At 41.6% G+C, this 19,611-nt stretch overlaps 1 protein-coding gene across 2 annotated transcripts; it reads right to left on the minus strand.

Annotated features, from left to right (window-relative positions):
• Positions 1-856: 856 nt before the first annotated feature.
• Positions 857-19,611, minus strand: IL13RA1 (interleukin 13 receptor subunit alpha 1). 2 transcript variants are annotated; one of them, XM_074551757.1, is made up of 11 exons: positions 19,319-19,611; positions 17,145-17,230; positions 16,071-16,228; positions 12,356-12,491; positions 10,353-10,473; positions 8,393-8,577; positions 7,857-8,008; positions 6,567-6,699; positions 6,013-6,109; positions 5,644-5,728; positions 857-4,512 (listed from the first exon to the last, which is right to left on the minus strand). In XM_074551757.1, exons 1-11 carry the CDS (start codon positions 19,594-19,596, stop codon positions 4,393-4,395), a joined length of 1,551 nt encoding a protein of 516 aa, XP_074407858.1. In that variant the 5' UTR covers positions 19,597-19,611; the 3' UTR covers positions 857-4,392. The 2 variants fall into 2 exon arrangements, with proteins under 2 accessions (XP_074407858.1, XP_074407859.1); XM_074551758.1 differs by lacking the exon at positions 17,145-17,230 and having other exon boundaries at positions 19,319-19,475.

Here is a 19,611-nt window from a genome sequence, read left to right on the forward strand (position 1 = left end):
AAAAGCCAAACAAGAAGCAGAGAATATTACTAGAGTACACTGGCTAGTTTTCAGCTCTGTGGTGTCAGCACCAATTTTCTTTCCCCACTGAATTACTATCTTCAGAAAACCAAGCAATAACCAGAGAATGGCCATAGAAATAGGGGTCCTTCAGTGATAAACACCACAAGGTTTACAAACAAAGAGAAAGGCTTTCATTTACCTAACCAGCATATTGGAAAAACAGATTGAAAAAACCAACCCCAAAAAAAACCCCATAAGTCATCAACAAGCCTTACACGTTAGAAACCTGAGACAGAGTTTCCGGACCCGAGAGAAAGTTTCTCTTCCCCGTGCCACCCACCCAAACCCACACTGCTTTGCTGTGGTAACAGTGTGGATTTTGTTACATCATGTGATCTGAGCCTCCTGCTATCACCTTGGTTCAACAGCTTGCAGAAAGTTCATCCAAATAGAGAGATTTTAATCTGGTTTTGCATTTGGATTTTCAGTATTATCTAGAAGCTACATTTCTACAGCTGGCGATGCTCCCCTAAAACATATTTTGCAAATACTGTTTAAAACAGAAGTATTTGGGGATTATCTTGATGAACCTTCAGTAACCCAGAAGAACTGCCCCTCCCTGTCCCACCTTGCCTGTTCCTGTAGCTCTCAGCTGCTGCCCGACCACAGCTCTTGGGTGAGAAGGACGGAGAGGTTCCTACAACATCCTGACCATATCTGGACTTCCACCCCTTACTCACCTACATCCTGTTCTTGCTTGAGTGAGTGGAAAACCCTCCAAAACAGAAAATTCATTCTGTTCTTTTTTTTAATAATGAAAAAACAATAAAAAGGAAATTCTGAGTATTTGAAGTCCCAGCTCAGAAATAAGTTTATTGAATTCTTTCCAGTGAACGGAAATACCCAACCCGTGAACAGTTCTACCCCGTAAGCACTGAAACACTGTGACTTACACAGAAGTGTGTTCCTCTGAACTTTTTCAACTATGTCATGTCACCCCTTAACCAAAAAAAAAAAAAAATGAATTGTTCAATTTCTCAATGATGCCAAATACAGAAAGCTGAGATTATTTAACAGAATATATTAAAATAGGAGAAGGTCACTTACAGGGACTGATTAAAATCATTGTTAGTCATTATTACCACCAAAGCTGTAGAATCGTGAAAGAGAAACACGGAAGTCTTGGTTTTGATGGCATGGTTTATATCTTAATTTTGAATGATCAGCACACTAAAGGGAACTAAGAATTCTCTCTCAGCCTTTCCAAGAAGCCATTACTAATGTGTTTATTTGGCACTTGAATATATTTGGGTCTAAATGACAAGTTGATGGCTTCCACCAGTTTAGCAACCTGGCATTTTCAATAACCTCAGCAGCTAACAAAGATGTAAAATACTGAAGATACACTGGGGAAAACTGCAGCAATTTCAGTCAAGTTCCAGCTTGATGGTTTAAGTCTCTATGGCATTGAAATAACGTGCCAATGTCAGAAAGTAGAATGGCCTTGAGTAGAGAGGGTGAGAGCCCAGACCTTGTGCTCAGCTCCATCTCTGTTCCAGTATCCCAGCCAAAACCACGGCCATGCAGCCATCCACAATGGACTCTTAAAACAATTCTCTCTTAAAAGGGAAGAGGGCAAAGCAACTCAGCTTTTCTTCTCTGGGTTCTGCATGCTTCAGACATGGTTCCTCATTAAAAATTCACCTCTTTGGCCTCAGTTTAATCGTCTCAACCCAAGAACAAAATGCCATGCCATTACACTGAAAAGCATTCAATCACATTTATTCACTCTGAACAAATTTACAGATCAAGTAACTGCAATGAAGAAAAGAAATCATAGCAAAATCTGGGTAATTTCAAGCTAAAAAACCTCTTACCTTAAAAAAAAAAAAAAAAACATGTTAAAGGTGAAAGTATATTCAGATACTTGCTTTACATGCTGAAACAGAGGCTCAATAAATGAATCCATGAGGAAGTGTTAACTAGTGTTATTTAAAACCTTTCTATATAGTGACTTAAATTATCCATGGCATCTTAGCATTTAAACCTTCCTTTTGGCCTAAGACCTTCCATCCTTTTCTTTTTTTTTCCATTCTATGGCTTTACAAATGTGTTTGGGGTTTTTTTGTTTGGCTGGTTTTTCTTTAAAAGCAAATAAATTTTGGTTTTGTCATAGACACCAGCATAAAAGTCAAAGGAATTTGGGGGTAAGTACTGATTTTCCTAGTTTGCTATGCTGAAAGCTACAAAACTTTATATTACAGTTATGTTTACTTATCTTGAAACTATACTTTTCTGCCTAGTGGTCTATGTTGAGCAACATTTCAGATGAGGTAGATTGAAGGAAAATTTATCATTATAAGAACATCAGTGTTGCAGAGGGAATGAATTCAGCAAAGAATGTAATTACTCTTTTCCTCATGCTATTCCTTAATCTCTGGAATTTCAGAGAGTGCTACTAGCTGACTTTGTATAACCTGAGTTTTTTCTCACTGAAATCCCTGAGGCTTTATTTTTATTTTGTCTCATTTAATAATTTTTATAATGTTGGGGCTTTTTTAGCCTGATTGGAGGTAAAAGGCTTGTGTTAATCGGGGGTCTGCTAGTTCTGCTACATTTCTCCTCTCCCTTCTACCACTAACAAAAGGAGGATAAGAGACATGGAAAAAACTTACTTGAGAGGCTCAGTGAACAATGGGGAGAGAATTGGATGTATTAATAAGAAGGGAATACATAAGTGCATAAAAGATGCACATTTGTAGCTAAAAAGCCTGTGGTACTCATTCTACTTGTTGCAGAACAATATGTTCTAAAAATATAGCATTTAGTTACATTTTTTTGACTGAAGGGAGTTTGAAGACAAGGATGAACTTTAAAAGGTTAGTAGCTATAAAGTCTGCTCCTAGAAAGCCTATCAGGAGATCTCTTCCCAGTCTGCTAAGCCTGCCCACATCCACGACTCACATGTCTACACTTATCTAGAAGGAGCAAGAAATCCCTGAGCACTAACCATGAAGGGCTTCCATGGATCCTTTTCTTTCCATTCCATTATCTTCTTCCTCCAGCACAATCAAGGTACCACTGTAACCACCCTTGCAGCACAGGGCAGAAACTAATGCTGAGAATGCAGACAGAAAAATGTCACAGTTGTCCAGAAAACACCTGCTGAGCTTTGCTGGGTAAAGAACCCTCAAAACAAAACCATCAAAGAATGAACAAAACAACAACATAAAACACCTGTCAAAATATAGAAGAAATATTTTACACCTGTAAAATATAGAAGAAATATTTTTTAAGAAGTCAAATCAGCACCTTCTTTTACATTACTAAGTCCTAGAGGGGAAGCTCAAATCAGAGTCTCATCACTATAAAAAGAATAAAACTTATTTCTTAGAAAACAGGTCAAGGTTGTCACCCCCTCTTCCCCAGATCCATCAGTTTGGCAGTAAGGATGGGTCTTGAAGCCTTTGCATTAGTTGGGTTTCAGTGGTTTAACATTTGCTAATCCTTTTGACCACCTCTCCTTAGACTCATGGTCCATCCTGATGTTTTTGCTGAACAGGCTCAGGACAACTTAGCTGCTAAAAATCAGGTGTCTTCAGGCCAATATGGCCAAAGTAGAATCACAGTCTGGTGAGACTCAATACAGTTATCTGCTACTGCACAGAACAAGTAAAAAAAATTATACTTCTCTTTTTACACAAAGTATAATTAACCCAAGAAGTCCATGAAGGCAAGGCATCTGAGGACAGGCAATTGACAGGATAACAAAACTAAGCCTTTTTTATGAATATTCTGAACACCAGCTGGAAAGCAGAGGCTTTTCATACACATTTTCAAATTAAAAAAATACCTTCTTTGGTGGGATTTGACCAAGCCCCAGCTGATGGGCAGAAACACAAGAAGCTCAGTCCATAAGTGCCCTCCAGAGAGTGCCCAGCCCAGGCACACAAAGGGTTATCCACAAACAGTCCATGCTCTGCCACCCCAAGTGGTAGCACAAATGACCCATCCCACCCACTGCAAACAGAGCCAAATACTTCAGAGAAGTCACAGTGCTTGCTCCAAAACAAAAAAACCAAAACCAAACAATGCTGACAGTGTGGTGTGAGGCACAAACACAAGTGCAAGTGGCAGTAACAATGGCAGGGCAGAGCTGGCTGAAGCCAGAGCAGGGAACCCACAGTGCAGTCCCAGGGGATTTCACAGAGGCTCATCCTGAGCTCAGATGGGGTATTTCTGGCAGAGATGGAGGAACAGCCACTGTTAGTGATGCATCTTCACAGAAGGAAGAGCTGCCCAGTGCCTCACAGGCCTCTTCACATCTACAGTCACCTGAGGTACAGGAGCAGGAATCAGCTTCCTCCTCTTTCTTTGATAAAGCAGAGTCTACCTGTTTTCTTTTTCAGGATTACTGCTCTCTGAAGTTTCTGTTAAAATTAAAGAATGAATTTCTTCTTCTATAATTAACCTGTCAAAAGCATTCATGGGGTCATCCTTTGCAGAGCTCTGAAAGAGAGGAACAACATTTTTAACAGTATTTCCTCATGGCAAGTGTTGCTTTTTCACTCCATAAGACAGACCCCTGTTCCACAACATATACCCTGTATTATGGTGGAAAGCCAAGGTGGCTGGGCAACAAAATGTGCTTTTCAGAGCCATGGCTTAGGCCTGGCTGATAGAAGAAATGTCCTCTGGAAATGAGGAACTGAAGGTTGGTGCTTCCAACTACAGCCAACGGGAGAAGCTCAGGCAGGAGGATGGAGAACTGAGCATGTACACACTTTGTAGAGTTTTCACACAGAGAAAATTACTTGGGGCAGTAACAAAACACTTGTGAAAGCACAACAAAGTGTAACTGCTCCCACAGTTACAGCCCTCATGGCCAAGAGTCCCATCTGGGAGAACAACATTCATGTCAAGGTTTGGACTAGGGCTTGTCAGTGTGCTTCTCTCTGGATTTTGATAAAGGGCTACTGAGAGAGATTTATTTAGAAATCAGTTTTCTTAATGGTATTACGTTTATTTTCCCCAAAATAAGGCACCACTGCAATCCTTTCATCAACCAGTGACAAACTATAGCTGCTTTTGTTCTTTTGCCAAAAAGAAGCTATGTGTCTGATTTACTTCCTAGCAAACAGACTATAATAAATGTGAGAGTGCTAAAAATGTTAGTTTCTGGAAGTCAAACACAAACAGCTTAATTCAGCATCATAAATATGATTAAGTAGCAGAAAGACATGAATGTTCAGTAGAAGTCACTAAATGGAGTTGCAAAAACAAAACCAAAAATCCTCAAACCAAAACCCACATAGCAAAAGAAGCCTGACAATCAGAAAAATGCCACCCAAAAAACCCCAACCTGAAACAAATTTGAGGGACTATAGCAGTCTGGAGTAACAGAATAATGCAATTCTATTAATCTAACTACAAAAGTACATACAGTTGGGGGGGTGGAGGAGGAAATCTAAGTTTTGGGTAATTGTTTCTGAAAAACTCCTAGTACTGTAAAATACTTAATCTTCATATTAAATACTTGCTTATACACAGTTAGTTATAAGACAGACATAGGAGAAACAAAACTGCAAGCCTAGAGATCCCAGTTCAATAGATTTGTTGACCCAACAGCTTCTTACTAACCTGGGAATCCTCGTTCTGCTCTCCAAACATGCGCTTGAGAATTTCCCTTGGGTCCGGAATTGGTGGAAGAATTAATATCTTCAGCCTTCATAAAGTTAAAAAGAAAATATTTAGAGGAAAGATATATTAATTCAAAAATAATTTAAAACCCACAGAATCATTTAAAAATGTCAAAATCATGTTTGGGTACAGTCAAGAAAATTTGTGGAGTCAACTTTGTCATCATTGGCCAGCCTTCATTCTCTGTGCAACTCTACCCATTTCTTATTTTTACTCCCCAGAACAGAAGGGGAACATTGACACAGGCAGATTCTAAATAACTTTCATCTTGACAAAGACAGCAGCAAATGTAGGGAGATCAATATTTACCTTTTTAGATAAATCAGTAGAATTATTGTAGATACTGCAACAATTAATGGAATGGTAATTATTAGAACTAAATAGATTGTAGAGTCCCTCTTCTCACCTGGAAAACAGAAATTGTTGAAACTTAGGGATATTTTGATAGGCTTTTTTAGGAATATGACAACAAAATAGTTAAATTCTCCAATTTGTTCATAGACTCACTGCTTTTTCAAGTTCACTAGCACTTTTGTAGGCAAGAACAGTCTTGTTTTCCAAAGCTGGGGTTATAATGTTGATGTGTTTGGCAGGGAAATGCAAATGAGCAAGACTCAGGGCTGAACAATTGGCTACACTGGACTTTGCATAGCTCCACAAATGGCTCCACACATTATCAACAGCAGCACAGGCTGGGATTGGTGGTGCTGCTGAAGCACTAGAGCTCTTCTGTCCTTTTTTCACTCAAAATTAAGTAAGTACATAAGGAGATGATCCTTGACTCCCATTTATTTAGCAGACAGAAAGGTATTAAATGCCTTGGAGATGAAGAGTAAAGTGCAGTGCAGGGCCACGTCTCTCACCGATGCTCCTTTCCTCGCTCCAGTCGCTTTGGAGGTGGCTGCTGTAGCACTCCCGCTTTGGCTTTGCTCTCACTCTGAAGCTGTACTTGCTGTGAGCGTCAATGCCAGGAACTGACACAGAATTCCTCTCAGACTAAGGCAAAAAAGAAAAGGCAATTTGCTTTGTTCAATTACCAAGGTATTCTCAGCCACTTCCAAGACTATTTACATTGTGCAGCTAATGCATTCTGAATGTTTTGATGGATGACCTTTTTATGACTATGAAACCTCATTAAAAATAGGACATAGTGGAATTTAACAAGCACAGAAGGCCTTAATGCACATTCCAAAGCTAAGATTTAATCTCATTCACAGCTACATCTATCATGTAGCATTTGGCATCTAAGACAGCGTTTGGAACAGTGCCTTTTTAATTTTTTTTTCCTTTTTCTGAGAAACATCAGTGTTTTACCTTCCCTTCTTGTCAGGGCAGCATAACCAACCAAAGCAAAGTGTTCTGTGATGCCTCTACAAAGAAAAGCACACACTAGATAGGATCTAACTGCACTTGTTTTTTATCCAAAATACCAGTTTCCTGGGGAATGTTGCTAGCATTTGAGTTTGGGGTAGAATAAACAACTAAACATGCTCCACAGGAGAAAACTGCCACTCACTTTGAAATTTACCACGTTGTTTTTACCATTCTGATCAAACTGAACATTCAGTTTGGCTATGGACATACAGCACGAGTCCATCCAGACACTGAACTCAATGCTTTTTATGTGAACACTAAATATACCCTCAGTGTATCTGAGGGTGCACCCCTCTTTCTTCCCCTCCATCCTCAGTCTTTATCCCTTTGCGTTTCTCTGAGAGATTCTCTGTTCTTGTCTGCACCAGCAGTTGATTTTTCTTTAGGGCAATCAGGTCACAGCATTTAAATCCAAAGCTGCCACACGACCACAGAGACCAAGAGCAGGAAAACCCAACACCAGAACACCAAAGCCCACATGCCTGAGAAGCAGACAGGCACCATTTCCTGAGGGTTTAGTAAATCCCCCTTTATCAGACTGTTCTCACACACTAACAAATTACACTAAAAATGATGGGAAGGATTCATAAGACTTTAATGAATTTTGATGTACAGCTTTTACTAACATAAACCTACAGTATAAGAGAAAAATCCTACATTCACACAGAGCACTTCCAGCTCTGGCACCCAACCCAGTCACATGCAACTGCTCATTATCAACTGCAAATATTTCAAAAGATTCGCAGAAAAAAAAAAAAAAAACAGCAATGAAAACTTACTGCAATGATCTGACCAGTATCCACATCACCATTGCTATATTTAACTTCATACTGCAAACAACTTTTTGGAAAAGTTTCTGATTCACTCCACTTTACATCAATTCTATCATTAGTCTTTGACAATGTCAATTGTCTTGGTGTGGCAGGTTTTACTGAAATGCAAAAAAGAATAATTAATTCAAAAGTCTATTTCACTGCTTACAAATATGGTTCAGTCCTGTATTGCAGAACGCTACACTTACACCACATTAAGAAGAGAAAGAGGAAGAAGTTAGCACCAGTAAGTCAAAAAAGGAGTAAATCCAACTAAAGAATAAGAGAAGTTAATAGAAAATTACCTGTCATCCTTCTTCCCAGATACCCATCCCACAGAAAACAAACTCTTGTCTATATAATTTCAAATCAAAGGTCAGTAAAAGGGAGCATCTAGTCTCATTGTCTCATCCATACTTTATGAGGTGAAGTTTCTCAAACACAACAATGTACTAGAAATTTCTTATTTTAATGATATTTTTATGATGTGATGGTTAACTTACCGAGGGTGGTAGGATTTTTACTTGCACATAGAGGCCTGACTTCTTCAGAATCACCTCTAATCAAAATACTTATATCAGGATAAGTTCTCCTGTCTTTTGGGAAGGTAAGATTGAAAATGCATTCAAAGGTTCCTTGGTCTACAGAGGAGTTGCTACAGCTCTTAGGGTTTTCCAAGCCATCAAACCTGGAGGAATAAATTATTCTTGTAAACTTCAGAAGAAAAGGACAGCAAGGGGAAGGCTTGCTTATAAATGTGTGTTACAAATTCTAAAGACTGATATTGCATTAAAGCTATGCTATAGCATATAAAAAAGTAAAGCTAAGCAAGGTAAGCAGCCTCTAGTTTATCTCAAGCTTTAGAAAGAGTCTTGTTTTTGTGAAGAGTGCCAAGGAGCAGAAAGAGAGGCAGGCTTGCTTTATATCAAAAAGAACAACTGCTGTCAGCTTTGGTTCACATTTTCCACATGGGAGAACAATTCCAAGGAGTAAAGAATATTTAGAAAATGTACTAATTTGGACCACTTCTTGTCAGCAGAATTTCAGTGATAGAAATCTGTGATAGAATGAGCTGATCAACCTTTAGCTCTGCCTCAAGTAGCACAGCTCTTGAGACAGCTGAGTTTTACCTATTTACCTGATTTGATTTTCAAAATGTCAGTATTCCCTCCCAATAATAGAGAAGTTAGGAAGACAAACTTCTTCCTTGCTTCTCTTTGTGGCCCGAGTCTCAATGAAAATACAACAGTAGCCTTTCCTCCCAGGAAAAAGAGAACCAAAAACCCCACCTCACTGGCATTGTGGAAAATGTATCTTTCAGTCTAAAATTGAAGTGTTTTCTTAGTTTTTGGCTTTAAAAATCTAAAAATTATTATTCTTTCAAAGAAGTATGAATTAAACCACTTTGAAATCACTGCAGTTACACCTTCCATTAAAAATAAGGGCAGGTTGAAAATATATAGCTCAAATCCAAAGCATTATTCCAGTAAGTATCCGTCTACCCAGAAATTCAGATCACCAACCCTGCATTGGTCCTGATCTAATAACAAAGGAATAAGTTTGAGCAGCAGTCTAGACACGGAACAAATAGTCCCCTCACATTTAATGCAGGCAGCAAGATTTGTGCTGTTTGCTGCCCAAATGCCCTGAACTGAACAGCTGGCCTGTGAGACTGCCACTGGAGAAGAAGAGCAAAAAGTTTATGCAGTTAGCTCAAATAAGACAAAAAGCTGATTTAAAACTACAGCATGGGGCTTTCGAAAAGGAAACTCCACTATTTCTACAGAAGCTAATGCAATCTGGGATTTCACAAGCCCCATCAAGGTGCAGAAGCATGCATAGATCAGCATGCACAGCTATCAATGCCAAGAGCTGGCTCATACAAGTCTGTTCCCTGGGAACAAGACACCATTTATGGCTGTCCGCTGGCCAGCGGGGAGGATGATGATAAAAAGATGCTCTTCATAGCTTTAAAGGTGAATCAGTTATTTACAACATTGAAGATGCAAACAGAAGTACTGCTAAGAGTTATTAATGCTTTCATGCCGTTTCCCAATGCTTTATGAGCTGACACATACATTGTGAGTGATCCTCACTTAAACATCCTGTTTTCTTGGACTGCAAAGAAAGCAACTAATACATCGGTCTAGCTTAGTTCTTAATTATTCCCTCTTTGAATCAAGTGCCCAAACAAAAGTGTAGAAAACAATAGCAGCTGTGTTAATCTGGGCTACAGCAGCAGACACAAAACAGTTATATCAGCTTCCCAAAAAGTATTGGCCATAGCAGCTCCTGACCCCTTCAGTGGTGAAGTTTTCTGTTGGATGGGACTGAGCAGTAACTTGGACACAATGCCCTGGGAACTTTAAAAGCAACAGGAAGCAGACAAATGGAATGTGTCATGTAAAACTAAAGATGAGTCCTAGAGCACTTTAGAGCTGGGAAGACAAATCTGCCACGAACCAGTAGAACAAAGTGTAATTGGTGTCACTGCTTGCGTTCTCCCCACGATGCCAGGTACAAGCCATGTACTCCAGATTGTGCCAGACACAGCCCAAGTCAACAGCAGCAGTACCGGGAATACCTGCAAGGCAAGTTGGAAATGTTCTCTAAGATTTATTTTGTCCAAGTTGTCTCTGCTGATTCCAGAAATAAAACATTTCATAACTGAAACTGGAAGACAGAAATGTGTTGGTTACCTCTCACACTACACTGCCTGTTCAGCACAACAAATGAGGAATTCCAGCTGTTTAGAGCTTACAATGGCTGAAAGCTCAGCAGAATAACTTTGAGAGGCAAGCCAATCACAACAGCACATCCCAGAGTTCACCATGGCTGAATTGCTACTTAGAGTTACCAGATGCTAAGGACAAGGTATTGAGTCAGGAAAATATTTATTTCTATGAATCTACCGGTATTTAAAAATAAGTCAAAGTAGCTGGCAATTGCAAGGAAAACTATAACAAAGCTAAATGCTTTTACAGCCATCAATGTCAACCATAATTAAAGGCTGACTATTTTTAGCTTCTCCAGATATAGTATTAGTTGCTCGGTATTTATAATATGGAAATACCTCTGAGTCTTAAATATTGACAAAAGCAACACTAGGTAAGCTGACTTTTTAATTGAGACCCATCTACCTTTAGACATTAAAATATAACATTTGGAAACTCAAGTCACATCAATACTTAACAATTGTGAATATGTCAATGGATCACCCAGGCAGAGCAATTATGGAATCAAGTCTTTCATATTCAATCTTGCATTTCTGTATGAGTTCTTTACACTCTATTACCATATTACATTGCATTGGACACCTTTTCCCTGTAACAAGTAGCAACATCTCCACGAACTAAAAACTAAATGCGTATTAAATGCAGATCTACTTTGAAAGTCAGAGCTTGCATTCTCCCTGAAGCAGCAACTAAGAGTACAGAGAAATGAAACAGGTTTTCCTATTCCAAGAAATATATAAAAATATTTCATCTGCACACACACTTTTAAAATCCCCAGCCTGTTTAGTACATGCTGTCCTAATGATCTCCTTCCCTGATTTTCCAGAACCATTCTGGCAGGCACCCACACAAGCTTGATAAGGTCTCTGATTCTCCCAATCACATGTGGTTTTCATCCACATCAAGTCATGCTCCTGGGTTAAGACAGACTTTTAGGCAAGAGGCTCATTTTCTTGCTGTACATCCTAACTTCCAGTATTCAGCAAAATAGCTTACTCCTCAAAGTCTGCTTCCTAACAGTTTTGCTATGAACCCCGTACTTCTGCATGCCAAGAAACAAAAAGTACTTTTTCTCTATTCATTTTGCTATGCTTTGTAGACCTCATTCATCTCTTGAAAAAGACAAAACCCTATTACAATTATTTAAGTAATTTATTCAACAAGTTATTAAATTTACTACATTCCTCCCTCCTACACAGACAACGGTAGATCTATTTTATGGGTTTCTGTTTATAAAGAAAAATCATGCAAAATAAACTGACAGATGTTAGTCATGAAGGCAGTAGGCTTAATGGAGTCAGAGCCATCTCCTGTGCCACAACCACCAAAACCAAAGCAGCTCATACACCATTCCTGGGTTTAGATGGGGGGGAAGAGAACCAAAACATTTGTCATACCATCTCAGACACACTGGAATTCCTGCCAGTGTAAGGATATATTACAGCCCTTCAGAAAGAAGGGCTCAAAGGAGGCAGATGACAAGTAACAGGAACTACACTGCTGTTTTGGAAGAGCACTTCCATTTTACTAGCTTGCCCAGAAGACTTTAAGAATCAGAAGACCCCAGTTATGTTTAAAGTTGGTATAATCATTCTGTTTAAGCTCTATCAATAAAACCAGCCCTTGTGTCGGGTATTTCTCTATGATGCATTTTATGACTTCTTGTTGAAAGAGAAGAGAAAAAGCCATGTCTCCTCAGGCCAAGAGGGGTCTGGCCACAGCTGGCATTACCTTTTGGCAGGAGGGAGGTCTCCACCCAGGGGCTGGGCTCGCTGGTGTTGTCATTCTTGCACTCACTTCTCACCCTGAGGCGCATTTCCTCACTCAAGTGCGCGTCCGTCACACGGAATCGGCTCTTACTCCATTCCTGGGTTTACATGGGGGGAAGAAAACCAAAACGTTTTTCATACCATCTCAGACACATGGGAATTCCTGCCAGTGTCAGGATACATTACAGCCCTTCAGAAAGACTACAGCTCAAAGCCAAAGGAAACCACGGTCTGGCTAGGTGGGAAGCCTCAGCATCTCCTGGCTTTGCTTTTTTCTTTCTCAGGCGCAGTCAGAACTCACAAAGAAGAGCTACTCCTACCCCTGTGACCTACAGACATAAGCAAAGGCTACATAGAGATCAAGAAGTAAGTACAACAAGGGGGAAATGATCCTAGAAAAAGCCTTCATGGATACTACAAACTAAGCATGTTTATACTACAGCGGTATAAACAGGCACTTACAGATCTGACCTTCACCTTTCTGTGTGTGTGCACAGGAGGGCATGACCAACAGAATGAAGCACATTAGAAGAAACGACCAAAAAGCAGTGAGATGAGTTTGGATGATTTAAAGCGCAGAAGAAAAACCTACCAAAACAAACCCATAAATGGCTATTAAAAGCAGTGACACCACATCAAGCCAAAGTATCTCATGATTTTCCATTTCGACTATGTTTGCATGAGAAAAAGGCTCACCCTTTTATCACACACTTTCTTGAGCATCTTTTGTTGGCCTAGGAGGATGCCTTTTAGTTAACTGGAAAATGGGTACGAAACAAACAATTTTGTTATGGCCAAAGAATGCTGTAACTACTCATATATAAAAATAATAAATATTGGCGCTAATGATAGTGTAAAGAAATCAAACGAATGGACAGATTACGTTTGTCTGGGTTTAAAAGACAGGTGTCTGGCAAGGAAGGTGGGAACCTCCCCTGGAATAGAAAATGTGGGCCCCCTTCCCACAAAATTATTATAACTCCAAAATAACAGGGCTTTCATGCAGGGGGATAGAATATAAGAAAACAAAGATAGTGTAAAAAGTATTCTTACCCCTAAGGAGTTGCAGCTGGGCCAATTATCAAAGATTAGGAACAGGCCTGAGTTAACAGGCCACAGCTATAAGCAATGAGAAGAAGATGCTATAAAAGAGTGGGGTGGCTGGGTGAGAAGGGAACTGGAGTCAGTTGGCTGCTTTGTGATGAAGAAAGAGTCAGTGCTCTGAGGAGATGCCCATGAGAAACACCAAGAAGATATGAAACTTTTGCGATAAGGAGACAACAGTATGGAACCCCTGCAATAAGATAACACTTTCGGGCTAAGAAATGAGGAAAGGATCACCAGTTCTTGACTGGAATGTCCGTGTGTGTAACACCGCAAAGAGCAGAGCACAAACCCAGCCCAGCCTCCCTCGGTGCAGTTCCGGGCACGGCCAGCAGGGGCGCTGCTGGCTCCCGGCCGGGCAGGGGGTGCTGTTTCCCCCGGGCCTGCAGGGGGCGCTGTGGCCGAGCTCAGCCGCGTCTCCCTCATGCGCTAATGGCGGGCGGGCCGGCAGGCGAGAGAGCAAAGCGGCTTACCCTGCAAACCCCAGGGGCAGCCGGTGTCCGTGCCCCTCCGGATAGCAAAAGGAGCTGCAGCAGGAACCTCAGAAGCAGCAAGCTGGAATGGCAGAGGCGAGCACAATCCCACAGTAATAAATGAAATGAATCAGAAACTCTTCAGCTGGGTGTCCTGTCGGGCAGGGTGTGGGGTTACAGCGCAGCGAAACACTCGGGGTGGTGGCACAGGAATGGCGGGGCTAGACAGCTACAGCCTGGCTCCTGAACACGGCCAGGAGAGGCTCCCTCGAGCGGGGAGGGACTCAGGGTCCTTGGTTTTCCCTGAGGCCCCCGAGCAGATGATGAGGGTCCCAGACCGGGTGTTAATAAGGTCCCAGTTCAATGGCCACCCTTATGAGCCTCACTTGTGGTAGGAGAAAACAGTGGGAGATGGGACTCCCCAGTGGTGGAGAATTCTTCCCACAGTGCAGCCTGAGACCCCAGGAATGAGAGAGAGCTCAGAGCTGAGCCCAGCCCCTCATCCCTGAGCCAAAATAACAAAGTGTCTCTGCCCTTCCCAAAAGAAAACCCCCCAGCTAAGGGGCTGCAGCCAGCTGCACCCCTTCACCCCACCTTGGCCACTTCTTTTGTCTCTCTTAAACATCAGTCGTTATCATCTCTAACAAGTGGGAGAAAATTTCCTTAAAAAAAAATGAAAGAAAAAATCCTAATCTCCAACAGATTCTGTGAGCAAAAAGATTCAGCAAGATGTACAGTATATTTCATCCTGTCCTGTGAAACTGCTGACCCTCAGTTCATTCATTGCTGATGACATTAATATCTATTAGACTCTTCCAGAAACTTAGCCCTTTAACCACAGAGACTTTCTACTTGTTAATTTTTTAATGAATCAATCAAAATATGTAAATAGGTTTCTGCTGTGTTAGCAGGTTCAACTGGCTCATCTAAAGCTCCAATGAAGATTTTTAGAGATAATTAGTGTCAAAATGAAACATCACCCTTTTAGCAGTGACATTAAATCAGCTCAGCTGTTTGCAAAACCAGAGTCACAGAATTATAAAATGCTTTGGGCTGGAAGGGAGCTCAAAGATCATCCCGTTCCAACCCCTTGCTGTGGGTTCCAGCGTTCCGCTAGAACAGGTTGCTCAATGCTCCATCCAAACTGGCCAAACCACATCCCTACTCATGTCCAGGATATCCTGGAGCTGTGGGAAAAAATACAGTGGTTAGCATGAAAAGGGCAATGTAAGCATCAGGCTGTAAGTCTGTTAACAGGGCTCAACAACAATGGACTGCTTCAAGAGGCATCGTATCAATTGTAACCATATCTGAAATAGCAGCACTGTCTCCCCCACAGCTGGCATCTACCAAAGGCTTCAAATTCCCAGAGTTTGGAATAACGGATTTATCTTCTTACTGGCAATAAATTGTAAAAATACTTTTCCTACAGCCCTTAGCAATGGGCACCACGGCAATGCCCTGTCCAAACAGCAGCTAATCCACAGCAAGGAGCACATCTGGGCAAACCAGCTAACACAGAAAAACAAAGCCCAAAACAAATGAGTTATATGTCTTCAATTCCAGGCAACAAACATGCACCATATTGTCTTCAAAACACAACTCTCCTATAAATAATTGTAATTGCAGGGAGAGGGTAAATGGGGAATGTTAATTCTTGGCATTATCTCCAAAAGATGCAATACTGTCAAACTACAACTAAATCTGCATGTCTCTTTAAAGTGAGTCCAAAGTAAAGGAGAAAAGCCTTTGCAAAATCCCATTTAACTCTCCCAGTCTATATACTCCCAGGGCAGTATATAGACTGCCCTGTATCTAGAAAGCTGCATAAGCAAAGACTGAAACGAGACTTCTCCCATTATTATTACAGTACTTCTGTGTTACCACCAGCACTCAGTTATCAGAGAGCAACAGACAGATTTTCATGATCTGAAGATCCCATATGCTGGTATGATTCATTTTTGAGGTTTTGATCCCATGATAAGGATGAAATGCTATATTTAAATTGTATATATATACATGTATATGGTCTCCCACAGGGAGTTTTATAACAATAAAACATTTACTGGAACACAGAGCTCAAAGAGGTGATGCACTTACTCTTCTGTCCTCGGGAACCCCATTAATGACGATGTCACTGGAATACTCCAGGTTGCAGCTACTGCTGATGTTCTCTGGGGGGTTCCATGTCCAGGTCAGAGTACAGATATGGGTCAGTGAATAGTTCAAGTTGGATGGAGATGGAAGAACTTTTGCTCCTGGAAGAAAGGAGTTACCAGTGTAACAATCCACACTTCACTATTAGTAATACTGGCAGATTTTTAACTCTCTGACAGAAAAGAACATGAATAACTTCTCAGCTTTGTCAGCTCATGTTTTCTATCAGATAAGGTACTGCCCACTAAAGTGTTTCTATTATTCTTGTTACCTCAACCCATAAATATTTTAAGTATGCACAAATTACCTGAAAAGTAATTTTTAAGAAATTGCAGCCTGCAACAAGGCAGTGGTTGTGGTACTTGAGCTTTTGCACATTGCAGGAAGATGAATCACATGCTGAAACTTTAGTAAAAACAGTATATACATTTTGTGGAGCATTAATACTGTGTTCTCCCCAAAAGTTATCCATCAGCATCGTTTTAAAGAGAAATCCTTAAAAAGACAAGTGATTACTTGATCTTGCAAGTAATAGCTGTATGTTAGTAGCACAATTTAAGCAAAGATGGCAAATGCAAGAATGTTAAAAAAAAACAAGGAAACCACATCGTTTTCTCAATTACCTATTAAAAATATAATGCTGTGTTCTGGCACAGTGAGCAAAACCAGTGTGGGACAAGTAGTAATTAACTGCTGCCACACTTCAGGGATAAATTTTTTACCTCCCCAAAAGCCAACGAGAAGCAGAGCAGGGCCATGACTCAGAGACGGTCACAGCGATTTGTGCTTCGACCCTTCCTTATCATGTGCACTGAGTCAATGCCTACTCAAGACCCATCACAAACCCTGAAGATCATATTAGAAAACAAAGAAGGGAAATACGACAAGAAATGGCAAACTTCCAGGAAAAAGTAAAGTACGTGTCAGACATCAATTCTAGAAACCATTACCAACTGGGAATTCCCTAAAAAAGTAAAAGTGAACTTTGTTTTTTTAAAGGGCTACTCTAATATGTACGATGAGAAGATGTTGAACCAGAAGCCCAATTTCTGTTTGTCAGGGTATCTCCAGGTATCATCACTGAGCCACCACCACGTGTAAGTCTGTGGGCAGAGTGTACCCTCGTTACTCAATAGTTTCACAAACACTTCAAACAGATATCAGCTCGTGCTGCAGGTCCTGCTGTCCCAGGGAACCAAGCTCAACCCATCTCAATATTCAAGTTAACTCATAGGAAAAGGGCAGAATAATTCCATCAAGATCAGTTTTCCCATCCACGTCACAGTGCAGCCCGGTTTCCTTCTGCTAGCACAAGGAAGAGGGAAGATACAGAAGCAAAAGAGCTTCCCTGAGCAACAGTTCTGCTCAAAGCATCCATGACACCATTATTTTACATTTCCTAAAAGTCAGAGCAGCTAAATCTTGAAGGGCATTCATCAAACTTCTGGAGCTCTCTCTGACCGTTGCATAGCTCAAGAACAGGCAATGGTAAAGATCAGGCACCATTATAATCCATGTGCTTGCACAGATAATGAGAATAATTACAAAGATGCACTGATTTAGTTTGTTTATGCCTAATTTGTTTGAATACTTAAAATTTTTGTGATTTTTGTTTGAGCAGAAAAGAGAAATTTTTATTCTTGCAAAAATACAGTCTCCAGTGAGAAAACTGAATGTAGCAAGAACATCTTTGCCTATTACCTCTTCCACTAACAAAAACATAGAACAGGCTTTAGGAACCGCCTTGGGACACTAAGTTTGAAAATACTAAGTCTTTCTGATCATATTAAAAAAAAAAAAAACATTTTCAACAAGAGTACACAGCTCCAAGCATTCCATCTTGTCATGACTGAACTTTTACCTACAATAGCCACAAACCATTAAAAAATGCCATCCCTGATTTCTACTCTGAAGTTCTAAACATTTTCTTCTAAAAGATTTGATTAGAAGCCATAGCACTTAAGGTTTGTGGATTACTAGCCACACAAAGAAGTGCTAATATTTACAGCTTATCAATTAATCAGTAAATCATATTAGCATAAAAAGTTTAAATCTAGTAGATTTTTGAATAATCTACAGAATTCTGAAGCTCGTGTTTTAAAGTTTTTAATTCATCTTTTATTCACAGATTAAGCCAATCTCATACATTTATCTGTGTAAAATATGCTCATGCTCACCATCTCATGCTCTCGTTATTAAAATTTCTGTCGCAATTTTGCAGAACAGCTCAATGGCCAACTACAAAATGTGGGCAAGCCGTTATTTCACTCTTAAAATGCAAAACCACAGCGGTGCTTCTAAGAAAAGAAGAACAGCAATATCCAGCAGAGATTACGTGAGGCATAGAAAACATGTTATTTCTAAAAGCCCTAACGAGGAAGCATCAGCAAATTCTTTGCTTCAAGTATCACGTGAGAGTGTTGTAAAGCAGTATAAAACTCATCATATTTTTATTTTGTTCTCCTGCATTTTCTGAAAGTTGATTTCATAGTGATAAAGTTGATTTCACAGTGATGAACCAAATTGCAGACAGTTGAAAAATAACATTTCGTTAATGTCTATAGCAGGGGTTTTGGATAACGTGAGCAGAGAATAAACCTTCAAGCCCGCGTCCTTATGAAGCCCTCACAGACGCGCACGCATCTCCCAAAACTAAACACTGGTACTTCCAAACTCGGGAATCCCGAAGGAAGAGCGAAGGCGCAGGACGAGGGGGGCTCTGCGCGCCCGCACCGGCGGAGCCGCTCCCGCACCGCCGCAGGACGCGGGCACCGCGAGCAGGGCAGGAGCTTCTGCTCGGGGTTTTAAGGCAGAAACTGTCCTGGGAAACGAAGATGGGGCTTAAAACATTTCTACCGACCCTGCCTTAATGAAAGGGGAGAGCAGATTTTCAGCATCCCCGTTCTCGGTAAGCGACAGCGGAGGGCGCGCAGCCGGCGCTGCCTCGCACACGGCTGACGAGCTTCGGGCTATTTCTACCACAAAATGAAAGGGTTTCCCGCATCCGATCCATGCCCGCATTTCCCTCACACCCATGCCCGCGTGTGCGCGGAGTCACGGCCGAGCCGCCCGTCCCACGCACGAGGAGAGCCCGGAGCGGCCGCTCCAGCGCCGGCGCCGCGCCCCGGAGCGCAGCCCGCAGCCGCTCCCGGGCTCCGCCGCCCCGTCCCCGCCGCCCTGCCCGCTCCTACCTGCCGCCGCCGCCGCGGCCACCACCCAGCAGACAGCGAGGAGGAGCGGGCAGGGCAGCGGAGCTGCCGCGGGCACAGCCATGGCTCGGCCGCCCCAGCGCGGCCCCTCGCTCCCACTTCCCGTCAGGGGGCCGGACCAGCCGGGAAGGGCGGTGTGACGGGACGGGACGGGCAGGGCCGGCCCGCCCAGGTAATCCGAGCCAGGCGGGAGGGGCGTCCCGGCCCCGCCACCTGGGCAGCACCGCCCCGGGCTCAGGGCTGTGCAGCGCCGGGAGCATCCCCCGGCCCGCACT

The sequence above is a fragment of the Zonotrichia albicollis genome, chromosome 14 (genome assembly GCF_047830755.1).
Source record: "Zonotrichia albicollis isolate bZonAlb1 chromosome 14, bZonAlb1.hap1, whole genome shotgun sequence".
Taxonomy (NCBI): domain Eukaryota; kingdom Metazoa; phylum Chordata; class Aves; order Passeriformes; family Passerellidae; genus Zonotrichia; species Zonotrichia albicollis.